The 13,532-nt window shown below is 44.6% G+C and overlaps 1 protein-coding gene and 1 non-coding gene across 2 annotated transcripts in view; one reads left to right on the forward strand and one right to left on the reverse strand.

The window, feature by feature from the left end:
* Window positions 1-13,532, reverse strand: part of GARNL3 (GTPase activating Rap/RanGAP domain like 3) — an 85,320-nt gene that overhangs the window by 12,544 nt on the left and 59,244 nt on the right. Inside the window, exons 14-20 of the mRNA XM_056860348.1 lie at window positions 13,154-13,269; window positions 11,384-11,488; window positions 6,458-6,532; window positions 5,756-5,867; window positions 4,714-4,812; window positions 1,631-1,744; window positions 775-950 (exon numbers count right to left, since the gene is read on the reverse strand). Coding sequence (XP_056716326.1) covers window positions 775-950; window positions 1,631-1,744; window positions 4,714-4,812; window positions 5,756-5,867; window positions 6,458-6,532; window positions 11,384-11,488; window positions 13,154-13,269 — 797 coding nt within the window. The remainder of the gene's footprint in view (window positions 1-774; window positions 951-1,630; window positions 1,745-4,713; window positions 4,813-5,755; window positions 5,868-6,457; window positions 6,533-11,383; window positions 11,489-13,153; window positions 13,270-13,532) is intronic.
* Window positions 4,990-5,061, forward strand: TRNAS-GGA (transfer RNA serine (anticodon GGA)). The gene has a single exon. It is a non-coding gene; the product is annotated as a tRNA-Ser (tRNA).

Genomic DNA, 13,532 nt, shown 5'->3' on the forward strand with positions numbered 1-13,532 from the left:
ACTCTGTATGTTAGTTCTGATGATATATTACTGCACTTTAATACAAAATTTTAAAAAGATTATACCCCTCCCCGAGCCGTCTGTCCTCAGCAGAGCTCAAACATCAGTAGACTCAAACTGCAGAAGGTCCCATGTTCAATTCCCAGAGTGCCCAGTTAAAAGGATCTCAGTCACCAACAAAGACTCGGGAAAGACTCTCTACATGAGACCCTTTAAAGCTCAGTGATGGGCAGAGAACCCAGAATAAAGCAAATTGGCATTTTCATCTCTTTGGAAGGGGGCTGTAGCTGGGTGTTTGAACACATGCAGAACGCTCCACAGGGGAAGGGTTGTAGCGCAGTGGTAGAGCATCTGCTTGGCATGCAGAAGGTCCCAGGTTCAATCCCTGGCATCTCCAGTTAAAGGGACTAGGCAAGTAGGTGATGTGAAAGACCTCTGCCTGAGACCCTGGAGAGCCGCTGCCAGTCTGAGTAGACAATACTGACTTTGATGGACCAAGGGTCTGATTCAGTAGAAGGCAGCTTCATATGTTCAAGTGTTCAATCCTTGGCATGTCCAGTTAAAAAGGCCCACAAGGTAGGGGGCTGGGAAAGAGGCTGGAGAGCTGCACCCAGTCAGAGTGTAAAGTACTGCATCTGATGAACCAATCGCCTGACTTGGTATAGCTTTGTACCTTCTCTGGAACTTAAAACCAGAGGTGACATTTTTCTCCTAGAACCCATTACTGTGTGCAGGGAGCGACGATAATTTGCCAGTGCTTTACCTCAAACCTACCCTGATGTACTGGAATTCCTCAACAGGAGAGTCCGACTGAGGAGACGTCAACGGAGCACTGTTGGGGTTCTCCCACTGCTTGTACTTCTTGGTGATGAGGAGTAGCTTATTCCGAATGGCAGCGACTATCCGCAGTTCGTTGCTGTGGTGGGTGTTGATGGCATATACGTGGCAGCCTGGACGAGGAATGTGACATATGTCAATCTAGCCTACATGGGATTCCCTCACTGGCTGACAGGGATGGAAGAAATAGCTCTGCACTGCTCTTCGCCTCTAAACCACTGACGGGGTCCCTAGAGTTATCATACCTACACACACTTCCTCTCCTGGCCTGAGAGGTTGAGAAGGCCCAGAGAGCATGCCCAATTGTCCTCAAGCCAGAGCAATGCAGGGGACAGAATGCTGGACATCAGGAGAGGGAATCAGGGAACATCTAAGTCAGCTGAAGGAGATCTGGGATGACCATTTATGTCCTTTTCCTTTCTGCAGGTAATTTGAAGCCTAAGCGTGACTGGACTCTTGCGGCTTGCAGCTACTCAATATGAAACTCACAGCCATTCCCTCTTAGCGTAACCTGCCTATGTATGCCTATGTATGCCACTCTGAGCTCCTTGGAGGAAGGGCGGGTTAAAAAAAGTAATGCGTATATAAATCGAAACAAACTACAGTTTACCAGTTCAGACACCACTAAACGTTTGAACCACGGTTTGGCACCATGTCTCAGATGAGCCAGAGAGAAGGGAAAAGGCACAGATTACACAGGGTAAAAGAAGACAAATTGGGATGAAAAATGGATGCCCACTCCGAAACAGTGGAGGATGACTGCCCTGACATCACAATTGACAGTGTGAGGCACCTTTTGTTTTCTCAAGCTTGTTCTCCCGGCAGTCACATTTGCTCTTGGCCTGTCTCGCTTCTATGTCTTTCCGTACGGCACTCAGCCGGAAGACGAGGAGGCGGGAGTCCTTCCCTGTTGGGCAGGAGGCAAACAGAGAAGTGAAAGGAAGGAAGGCTGCCTCCAATTTTGGGATTTTTAAAAACCAAACAGGTATGAGGTCCAAGGAATACCCCCAAGCTGGTCCACGTCAAGAAAGCCAGGCCAGCATTCCACTGCTGGCTGGGAAGTGTAATCTGCCCTCCCTCCAAAAGGAAGATAATTCTCGTGCTTCTAGAGGCTAAAAGCAGCTCCAGGGTTTTTGGGACTGCTGCCTTTTATTGTGCTGCTTCCCAGTCACTATGGGAACACAGGCACCTGCTTCCATCAGGGCCAATCACCAGCATCCCTCGTAATTGCATCTGGTGAAGCCAGGAGGAATGGCGACCAGAGCAGGAACAGGCACCTACTGACAGAAGAAGACCCCAATGGACATCAGATTTTATGTCTCTGTTGCCTCAGCAACAGAATAGAGATGTCAGTGCATCTGGGAAGTGTCATAGGGTACGGGAAGCACACAGAGCAAGCCCCAGGAAGGAAGGAAAGAAAAGGGAGGAAGGAAAGGGAGGTAGGAAAGGAAGGGAGGGAAGGAGAGAAGGAGAGAAGGAGAGAAGGAGAGAGAGAGAGAGAGAGAGAGAGAGAGAGAGAGAGAGAGAGAGAGAGAGAGAGAGAGAGAGAGAAAGAAAGAAAGAAAGAAAGAAAGAAAGAAAGAAAGAAAGAAAGAAAGAAAGAAAGAAAGAAAGAAAGAAAGAAAGAGAAAGAAAGAAAGAAAGAAAGAAAGAAAGAAAGAAAGAAAGAAAGAAAGAAAGAAAGAAAGAAAGAAAGAAAGAAAGGACCCAGCTTCCATTGCAGGACAGCTTTGGTTGAGCTATTTGTCTCCTGGGAGTTGTGTGCTTGTGCTCACAGCAGAAAAGCTGTTTTTATGCCCTTGGCTTGTTTTAAAAGTTTGTCCGTTTGTTTTATGACAATAATTTATTATGGGGTATGGTTCTACTTTTAAATTGTCACAAACAGGACTCTGGAGAGGCAGCATATAAATTCCCATATGAAATAAATAAGCAAGCAAACAAGCAAGCAAAACTAGGCCACATTCCTCAAGCTCAGGAGTCCTCCTTCCTCGATCTGATCAGGGTCCTGGGTTGGGGAGGGGGTGGGCACGTGCCAGATGTCAGGAAGGAGAAGCAGCCCACTGAGTAAGAAAAGGCTGAAGTTATTCTTGAAAGAGGGAGACTGTTGGTTCTTGGGAAGTGTTGAGCTTTGAAGGCAATAATGACTTGTCTTGTTATCTCTTGCAAGGAAGCAGACCCTGCAATCCGATAAATTCCGTCAGGCTGCCTTTCTTTGTGTAACTACCTACTTCAGCATTCCAGAGATGGCTCTGGAGCAGCAGTTGGAATTTTTTTTTTTTTTTATAAAACCCACAGAACATAATTTTGCAGGAGTCTCAACATGTCATTTGAAGTCTCCGCTGCCTTAGGGGAGAAAGAATTGTAATCCAAATACAGAATTTTACATTTGAAAGGCTACTGGAAATAGCTCAAATATTCTTGCCATCCCATTACCCAGTCATGTTGTGCAAGAGGGTCCGGGGTGACCCACAATGCAGGGTGGTGGTGACTCACAATGCAGGTTTAGGCAGACCCTTTTGTCTGATGGCTTTTCTTAAGCTCTTAATATATAACAGCCAGTGACCAAAGGACCTCTTTGAAGGGGCAGGGGGCACACAGAGCTCTGGCTCACCAGAGACATTTTAGAAATTGGGGTTCTGTACCCATCTCTGATTCAAAATGACACCTCCCTTACCTTTCTTGACTAAAGCTTGCCAATGGGAAGACGTTTCCTTTCCCTAGATTTAACAGCCACTGGCTATCCATCAACCACTTCACACTTTAAAAAGGGGAGATGAAATTTAATTTTTCCATATCTCTCACGCAGCTGACCAATCTATTTGACAGCAGATAACACAGTATCCACTTCTCAGAAAGCGTCTTTAGCTGTTTTATCCAGGGAGTGATATATTTATTTTGTGCAATATTATTTGGTGGACATGCTAAAACAATGTGGGCTAGGGAGTCGATTTGATCTGGACAAAACAGGCATTTTCGTTCTTCTGCAATAATTGTATTGTATCACCCTTGTGTCTCGGCTGAGTCTAGGGCATTACATCTTGCCAATAAGAAAGCTCGTCTGAACTTACAAATTTCTAACCTGCGGAAATAGTCTGGCAAGTAGAAAGTTCTGTTGAAGGGTATCTGGAAGAAGTTGAGGTGGACATTCATGATTTGAGTCCTTAAACACTAAGGACCAATCCTCATTGAAGATCTTATTTTATAATTGTTTACAGCTTGCTTTTTAGGTACTATTCCTTGCAGCTTTCAGTCGCTCTACTGGGAGGGAAAAATCTTTTGTCTAACCTACTAGTCCAGGTAGACACAGAGATATCTGAGATAAACAACTGAAACATGTCAGGAGCTGTTGATGGCTCAAAGAGGGAGTACTGAAATTTAATGACAGATTGATATATAATAAATGATGTTTGGGAGCCCCAGTTCTAATTGTATAGTGGAGGAGGAGATAGATCACAGAATACTCAGCATTAGGTTGTCAATTTATATAGCAACAGGTGAGGCGCTCTACAGAGGATAAAAGAGACAGCAAAAGAAGGGGAGAGAGGTGGAGGCAGGAAGAACCAGGAGAAGTGTGTGAGTCCGTGCCAGTTCCACAAGCTTAGGGTGAACTTCAGCAGAGACTAAGGGGTTGGATCAAAAGGCTTTACAAAGGTAGGGAGGTGAGAAAGGTGGTATCCCACTGGTGTGTCCTGGGAAGCAAATCCAGGCATAACGGGCAGCAGGGGAAGAACAGCAGAAGCTCTGAAGGAGCAGGAGATCTATTTGACAGCAGGAGATCTATTTGGATGACCAACAGTGGTGGACCTGTAAAACCACACAGCTGGCTACATTCTGCTCCCAAACTCAATGCAGCAATCAAATGAATGCCTTCTTTACCTTTGTCTGCTCTAGTAATCAGTAGGTCCAGAGTTTCCAATACGTGCATCTGTTTGACTTGCAGAGTTTTATCAAATACGAGGATGGAAGGCTGGCCATCTGGAAAGAAAGAATCAAGAGTTCTCACTGGGGCAACTTGTGTTTCTTCCCTACCTTACAGATGAATACTGACTGATTCAGAGGAGCAAACATACATTTTTCAACTCCCTGCCCCACCGTTCAGTTGCTTGCAGAGTTCCTTTACAATGAGTAAAGCAGGGGTATCTCACAAGGGGAGGGGCTGTGGCTCATTGGTAGAGCATCTGCTTGGAATGCAGAAGGTCCCAGGTTCAATCCCTGGCATCTCCAGTTGAAAAGACCAGGTAGGAGGTAATATGAAAGACCTCTGCCTGAGACCCTGGAGAGCTGCTGCCAGTCTGAGTAGACAATACTGTCTGTGATAGACCAGTGGTCTGATTCAGTATAAGGCAGCTTCCTGTGTCCAAGGGACAGACAGGCGAATGATCACAGGATGGACCACAAGGCCTATCCTCTCATCCCCTGGCAGAACTCAAGGTGCATAAGGAGCCCATCTACATATTCTGAAAAGCACATGGTATAGTCCTCCCGGCAGGACTGTGCCACTTCCAAATACAGATGGGGGAAATCATCATGAATGAACATGAAAACAACTTTGCCCATAAAAAATGCAAGGTTCTCAGGTTCTACTTTAGCCATCTCCCTGATTTGCTAAAATTCTACATGCAGGGAACTTTAAAAAGCAACAACATAGGGGAGTGCTGAGTCTTGAGCTCTTTCATCTGCATTCTGACAATGCAGAGTCATAGGAGAGTTCTACCACGTGTCTCTTCTTGAACATACAGCTCAGAGGCCAGGTAGGACTCGCTGACTTGCTATACAGAAACGATTCACAGTTATCCCAAGCACATCTGCATGAGAATAGGTCTAACTGAAATCACAGTGGATTATTTCCAAATGGCTGGAACAGGGTGCAAGATTACCAATTTGGTACACATTAGAAAGCGCCAGATGATCTACCAACCGTCCATAAGCAGGACCCCAACGTCTGTAGAGATGAGCAATGACTGGCCCCATGAATCGGCGCACATGACGTCATGAGGGAAATTGCTGCAGAAGCACTGAGATTCCCAGGGCTGTGGAACAACATAAGTATTGGCAGGTGAGTGCTAGAGGAAACAGAGATCTTGTGTATGCAGAAGATATTAATCACCAAAGTGGCTCTGCAGTCCTCTGAGGTGGTAATCACTTATGGGAGTTCAAGAGTTTGCTTTCTAGCCCCCACCACCACCAGAACAAACCTTACATATTACCTGTGGAGTATAAGACCGAGTAGTTGTGAATTCCATTAACATTCTGCACTAAGCAAAGCTCAATTCTGTACCTGCATTGATTACACACACTGGGGTTTTTGAGATATTATGAGTCATTTATGCTGGTTTTGCCCATCACCGAGAGGTGTAAATTGCTATGCAGGCCACCCCCAATCACCAATAAAACTTATTCAGCCACTTCTGAGATCACCGTAAAGTGATCTTCCTGCCGTTTCTTGTAAAAAAAGAGAGAGCCAAGAAAGAGAAGATCTCAGGAACTGGAAGTCATTGCCAAGCTGAGTCTGTCTAATCTGAATGAAATGCAGTTTGCTTCCCTGCACAGACATGCAAGTGAAAATGGTTCTGGCTTCAAGGAATCCTTGAAAAGTGTTACCTGCGAACAACTCACTCACCTCCTTCTTGCAGAGGCTTGTGGTGGCGAGAATTGCCGGGGCATCGCCTTTCACAATGGTTTTGAGTTTAAGAGCCTTCAAAAACAAGAGAGAAGAGTTCATTCGCAGTGTACTTCCAGCCCACACAACGTATACATCAGAAGTAATGGGACAATTCTAACCAGGGGGGAGGGGGGAGAAGGAACTGGGATTTCGACCCTCAAAACCATTCTTATGGCAAAATAGGAAGAAGGAGAAGCGATGAAAAAGCCAGCGCTACCAATAAACCATTCGGGGGAAGTGAGGAAGTCCTGTCCTAACAACATCGAAGGGGAGACATGGAGTATTTTCCAGGTGGTAGCAGTGCGGTCAAGTTGCTTGAATGATACGCAGCACAGCTTAGGTGAGCATCCTGGGGCATCACTTTGGATGCTTAAGGGTAAACCCTCAGACCAGGCCTGGGTCCTCAGTGCTTTCATGGATGTGGGACAGGAAGCCCTTGACTGATGTCATTACCCTTGGCCCACAGACCATGCTGCTAGGGGGACAGGAAACGGCACGCCTCTCTCAAGCATCATGAAGGCTTGGCAAGGAGGAGCCTGAGCTGTATGTATGTGATGGCTCGAGGCTTGGAGCCAGGGTGTCCTCGCCTGTAAATTCAGGGATGTGCAAATGAGAAGGCCTGGCTCTTCCGCATCCCACCAATCACCTGCACTACGGATGGGTTTGGCACGGGGTTTGGCCTGCAGGTGCCACAGATCCCCTTTGATCAATGTAAATAAAGAATTGAATAAAGTTGGGCCATTTTATCTCCCAGCTGAGGTGTCGGCTCTCCTTATTCTGCGCCTGTAGGCAAACAGGAAGGAGGAGAAACGAGGAAAAAGCCGGAGGTGCCAATCAACAGTTTGGGGCTGAAGCGAGGAAGTCCTGTCCTAACTATTAATATCGAAGGGGAGACATAGTAAGTAAGTAAGTAAGTAAGTTTATTGATACGGTCTGTTTGACCAGCCAAAAGTTATGCATCAAATTAACTGACTCAATAAAACTGCAAAATTAATACAAATTACAAAATTAGTTAAAAGTCTAATGCTATTAAAATGTAAGATTTTAACACAAATCACAAGAATTAACTTAGCATCTTAATATTTCTAAAAATATAGCAAAGTTAAGTAATTTTTTCCATTCTATTTTTGTGAGTTTTGATTGCGATGGCACAGAATTTGGCAGTTGGGAGCTAAAAGTGTGGAGTATCACCCATCAGGAGCCTCTTAGTCAGGAATTGTACTGGCTTATCAGGGAATTCACTGATCAGGGGAGCAATGAATTTGATACTGGCCTCATGATAGAATGAACAGCTGAACAATACATGTTCGGTGGTTTCAATGGAAGGGGAGACATGGAGTATTTTTCTTAAGGCCACTGTGGAGATTGGCAAGAGTAGCATCAGGGTCAGCAGGAGTCCTGGGGAGAGGCCAGAACTGCAGATTTGGGTTTGAAATGAGGGCAGAGGCCCCATCTTTGAATCATCTGTTCCTGTTTCCAACCATCAGCCACTGAGGATGGCCCTGCATCCAGCACTGACAACAGTTCTCTTGCCTTCTAAAGCAAAACTCTTACTACCCCAGCAGTCAGACAGACTTGTGCAAGCAGCTTCATCGAAATTTTAATTGCTATATTGAAGTCTAGATTTTAAAAAATTTAAATTGTGTATTGTTATGAACTCTAAACTGTTTTAGGAGCTGGTTTGGATGGAAAGCAGGGTATTCGTGTAATAAATATATCAGATGTTTCATAAGAAACCCAGTCCTCCCATGTGCAATGGAGATTTGACCGAGATTGCTAGAACAAGGTGAGATCTCATAAATATCCCAAGATACCACATGTACACACACACATAGTGCAAAAGCGAACTCAATGATCTGAGAATTGCTGGGCTCTCTCCAGCCTCATTGTTCCTACCAGCCCCCAAAGGGAATGACCTCATTTCTCTTTAAAATAAAACAAGAGCTCGATGTTCTGCCGGTCACAGAGAAACCAATCTATTAATACATCGTTGTGCTCTTCATGATTGACATATTTTGCACTTCAGTTAACAGAATGCAAAATAGTACAAAACAGTAAGAATGAGGTTGCCCAAAGAAGCGTCCACCTGATACCATGCCGGTGAGAATCCATTAAAGACCCTCTACTGAGACATGTCAGAGACGGGGGGAAGGGTGCTCAGAGTGGAAGGAGCCCCTTTTCTGAGCAGCTGTCTGATACTGCCCCACCCCACCCACTCTACCGTCTTCCACCGGTCCTAATTAATCTCTGCACAGATGGGATGCCATGATGCATTGCCACCAGCCTGGATTAACTTGAGAGAGCTCAGACCACCTCCCTTTCCCCTATAATTCCCTTGGCAGCACCGTTTTGCCACAAGGACCCAAAGCTGGGCCAAGAGAGAAAGAAAAGTGTGCATCAAGGAGCCAGGTTTCTTTCTTGAAATAGACTTACAAGCAGTAATTTCCCCATTTCCAATTCCAGAGCAGGAAACCCCATATTAAGTGCTGCAGATCTTTGGTCAGCCTCACATATGGAAGCTCCATTTAGCTGCTGTGAGACCCACCCGACTGAATGTGACTGACATTCAGTTTCCAATAGAGGCAATCCAGATGACACAGGAAGCCCACAAGGGAAACACATTTATTTTGTTCATCCTACTCTTCAGTCAAATGCTTCCTTTCCTTTATTCCTGTTCTTTCTGTGTGCGGACCAACAGGTCAGGAGCAAAACAAATTCAATTAAGTTTGGTAATACAGAAATAACCAAACATGCAGAAATACAAAATCTAAAATATACAGAAAGAAGTTTGGATCAGTATCAGCCAATAACTTGCAACTATCTCTTGCTTTAGAGCAGGTCCCCACTTCTGGATGTATACTATAATCCATTTATCTCTGGGGAGATCATATTTTTTACAATCAATTAAAAAAATACCAAACAGTGCCTTAATCCCGATTTACAATCACAAAAGCATTCAGAAAAAGGGATCCCTGAAAACCTGCCTGCTAACTCCCCCAATGGTAGTGCATTTTATCTGGCCTTGGAGGAAAGTATTCTATATTTGGGAACAGTTACAAATTTAAAATAAGCAGGAAGGATCCTTGGAATGGGGAGGTCCAGATAGTACAAAGAGCATACCCTACGCACTCTACAGCCAGTGCTCCATTTGTCAAGGTGCAACACTCTAGATCTAACCAATTTACATGCAGAGGGATAGTCATCGAATGCTTCCAAGGCAGCTAGCTACTAAAATGAGATACCATTCAACATTGTAAGTATAAAATGATAAAAAGTCACTAAAAAAATGACACAGAAGGCTCTTCAGTTCTCCAGTTATTTGTCCCCAATATCTATAGAGGTATAGTGCCTCTAAATATGGACGTTCCATTTAGCAGTGGATAGATATTGATGGACAGTAACCTTCATGAATGTGCTCGTTTTCCAAATCCCAGCGAGACAGTGAATTCTATACATTCATGCATTGTGTGAATTTCTTCTGCACTAGTGTTCTTGGGTAAGTGCTTTGATTGGTCTAGCTACCTTTTCAGCATAAAAATCATGTAGAATTTGTAAAGGTGCAGCATCTCTGCATACTTGGTGAGACTGCTAATAGCAATAATTAGTTTCTTCATCTCCCTGATCAAATTCAGACCTTTATTTCAATGGAAGAATCTCTCCTGAGTCACAGTGCCAGGAACTGGTATCCCTGATGAAACCAAAGATTCATAACAAGCATTTTTGAACTGGGGACAGAAAATTCTGACTTCCGATGCTTTAATAATCATTTAATGCTGATCCCCAGATGCCGCAATTTGCTTTTCCTCCACAAACAAGACCCCAGTGAGCTTCCCAAAGCAAATTTCTTTTGCTTCAAATTGAGTTTCCTTATAGCCAATCCCTTGTTAACAGTCTTTGCGAACATACAACAGAGATTCTCTGAGGACCGCTTTCCTTAATTTTCTGTATCAGCCTCATTTCCACCATATATCTGGTATCGGTATATCCTCTCTCTTGAATGTTTGGTGAGGACCGCTTTCCTTAATTTTCTGTATCAGCCTCATTTCCACCATATATCTGGTATCGGTATATCCTCTCTCTTGAATGTTTGGTGTGTTACCATGTTATCTGACAGGAGTCAGTGGGAAGAAGTCCATCAGAGGATAGTAGGAGATGGCACTCACAATTTGAGCTTTGAAAAGAAAGAAAGAGAACAGCAGAGGGCCCATGCAAACATAACCATGGTAAAAACCCTGAAAGAATTTTGTGGAGGCAATTATTTCTCTCATTCCTCTCCCCAACAGAATTTCTCCCCTTCTCTGAAAGTCCCCCATGCGCTTAACCATTGTTAACAATTAAGTGTACATTGCTCCATACCACTGTTAGCATTAACCAGTTTCCTGCATACATAAGGTCTGCAAACCTCCCTCAAACCCTGGTTAATATTGGAAATCTGATTAACACTGATCTCGGTTAAAGCCAGCTGGAGCAAACCACGGTTGAGGCTAGAGAAATTTATGCCAGTGAGTTGGGGGACCAGGGTTGGGGAGGAGGGAGCATGTGATCCAGCAGCCTGCTCCCAGTCTCTTAGCCACATTAAGCGATCACTTGTCCTGATGCACAGAAAGACTGGTTTGCCTTAGCAGGAGGTGCCCAGTGACTTTGCATATTAAAATCTAGCATTTTCCCAAGTATGGGCAGGACTTTAAGGCATCTCAAGGCACAGTAACAATGCTTCTGTAATGTCTTGCAATTTATTGAGGGCAACCGACAAGAGAGTCAAATACAGTATCAGTTCGTCATATCACACTGTTTCAAGGCAGGCAGGAAACCCTGCTGGGCTACTTTAAGTCTGCAAGTAGCAATTGTGGAAGGAGTTGACCAATCCCCTTCCCCTGCACGCACCTGGCCAAGACGAACAAATTCAGCTTGACGGGCTTCTTCTTTCTTCCTAGCCGATTTGGGGGATTCGGGTAAGACGTCGCTGAAGGACCTCCTGTTAAGCATGTTCTTAACAAAACAACAACAGGGTTTTTTTTTTAACAAACAGGATGCCACTATGCAGGTTCTCTTAATTTTGTGCAATATGCTAGCTTTCCATATGTAGGCTCTCGATATGGAGGAGAATTCAAACATGTGATCATCTACCTGCATTCTAAAGTGGTACAGTCCAAGGAAGACTGTACCACAGGTTTTTAAAATTAATTTAAAACTCTGTTATGTAACCGAGGCTAAACTGAAGCACATTTCCTAGATATGAAAGTCCATTTTTTCCCCATGACAAATCTTTTGTATTTAGAATTTAGTTGCTGAAGTGCCATCATATTCCAGCATGGAGGAAGAACAGAACACTTGGAGGGGCCATGTAGATGAAAGGGTGGGGCTATGCAGATAGCATAACCTTGATTCTCAAGATGTGGGGTCACCACAGTCAGGGAGCAGGTATAGCTCCCACCTCAATGTTAAGCTTTCTTCCATACCAATGAATAGTCACTAATGGGAAACACCAGTCCGATTTGAGACATCATCAAACTGAGCCATGGTTTGCACTTACAGTCAAACTTGGTTTAGAAGTGCTTGGATGCCTTCATGTTCCATCTGCTTAGCTCGCCAGTCTCACTGTCCTCTGCAGGCTGAGCAACAACCATTGGTTTGACAACTCACAGACCTTAAGCCAACCATGGTTTGTAAAGCCATTTCAAACCATGGTTTCGGATTCCAGTCTGCCAACCAATTGCAAACCATGGTTTGTCAATTCAAACATCATACTTAAGAATATTAGAACAGCCTTGCTGGATCAGACCAGTGGTCCATGTAGTCCAGTATCCTGTCTCACACAGTGGCCAACCAGTTATTCTGGAGGGCCAGAAATAGGGCATAGAGGCCAAGGTTCTTCCCCAGCTGTTGCTTCCTAGCAATGGTTTACTGCCTCTGAATGAGGAGGTTCCCTTTAGTTACTATGGCTAATAGCCACTGATGAGCCTAACTTCCATGAATTTATCTAATCCCTTTAAATACCCCTCTATCTTGCAGCCATCAGTTGAAGAGTACATACAATGTATGTGGGTACAGGACAGCCTAATCAAGGGACAGCAATATTCCCCCTTTGTTGTTTGACAACTGAACACACTGGTCTCATCTATGCTTTTCAAACACTACTATGCTTTTCAAACTGTATACATACAGTTCACATCTGCATAGAGTCTGCATTCAGGTATGGTGAATGTGCATAGACAGGAGGTGGGCCCAGAGCACCTGACCCTGCGCCCCTTTCCATGTATAACATTTTACTCACTTATGCCATGCATACTATAGTCAAATTTCTCATTTGGCACAATGGCTGAATGAGGCACTGATAACAAAACCTTGACCCCTGACACTGTCCTCCTTGTAGAAGGGCACAATGAACAAAGCACACAAAGATCCTGGACATTTTCTGTTGCCTGCAGTTTATATAATGATGCTAGCAGTCAATAAGAAGTCAACAAAGAGTCCTCTTTGGGCAAACATCAGAACTTGATTTAGGAAAAACCAAAATGGTAAAAGGGGGGACCTATTTATTGCTCAGCAACTCCGCTGCTTGGCAGGCGATTTTCATCAAGAGATATCTGGGGCTTCCATGGAAGGGAAAGCTCAGCGATTAAAAAGCTAAGTTGATGGAGGGCTCGCGTTTACCTTGGTCATATCAGGCATGAGGTCCTGGTACAAGGAGCGGATCAACATGTCCAAAGTGCGCTGCCGTTTCTGAGCGAATGTTGGGGTTTCCAAAGTGGCCTTCTCCCCGTTTATCACTGCGGTGCAATGAACATGGGAAGAAATCATGTTTCTTGGCAGAGATTCCAAGGGTGTGGTGGAAGCGGACATGAAGCAGCAGTGACCCCCGAGACTAAGCGAGTCTGGACATGGCCAGCAACAAGTAGGGATGCTGCCAACATTTCACCAGCTTGCTTATTTGACTTGAACAGACGCCTTTCCATTTTACTTCTCACCACGTGAATCGAACCTGTGGTTTTCATTTTCATGCCATTTTTGGCTTCCTCGCCCATCTTTCCCA

The sequence above is a fragment of the Euleptes europaea genome, chromosome 14, assembly GCF_029931775.1.
Source record: "Euleptes europaea isolate rEulEur1 chromosome 14, rEulEur1.hap1, whole genome shotgun sequence".
Classification (NCBI taxonomy): domain Eukaryota; kingdom Metazoa; phylum Chordata; class Lepidosauria; order Squamata; family Sphaerodactylidae; genus Euleptes; species Euleptes europaea.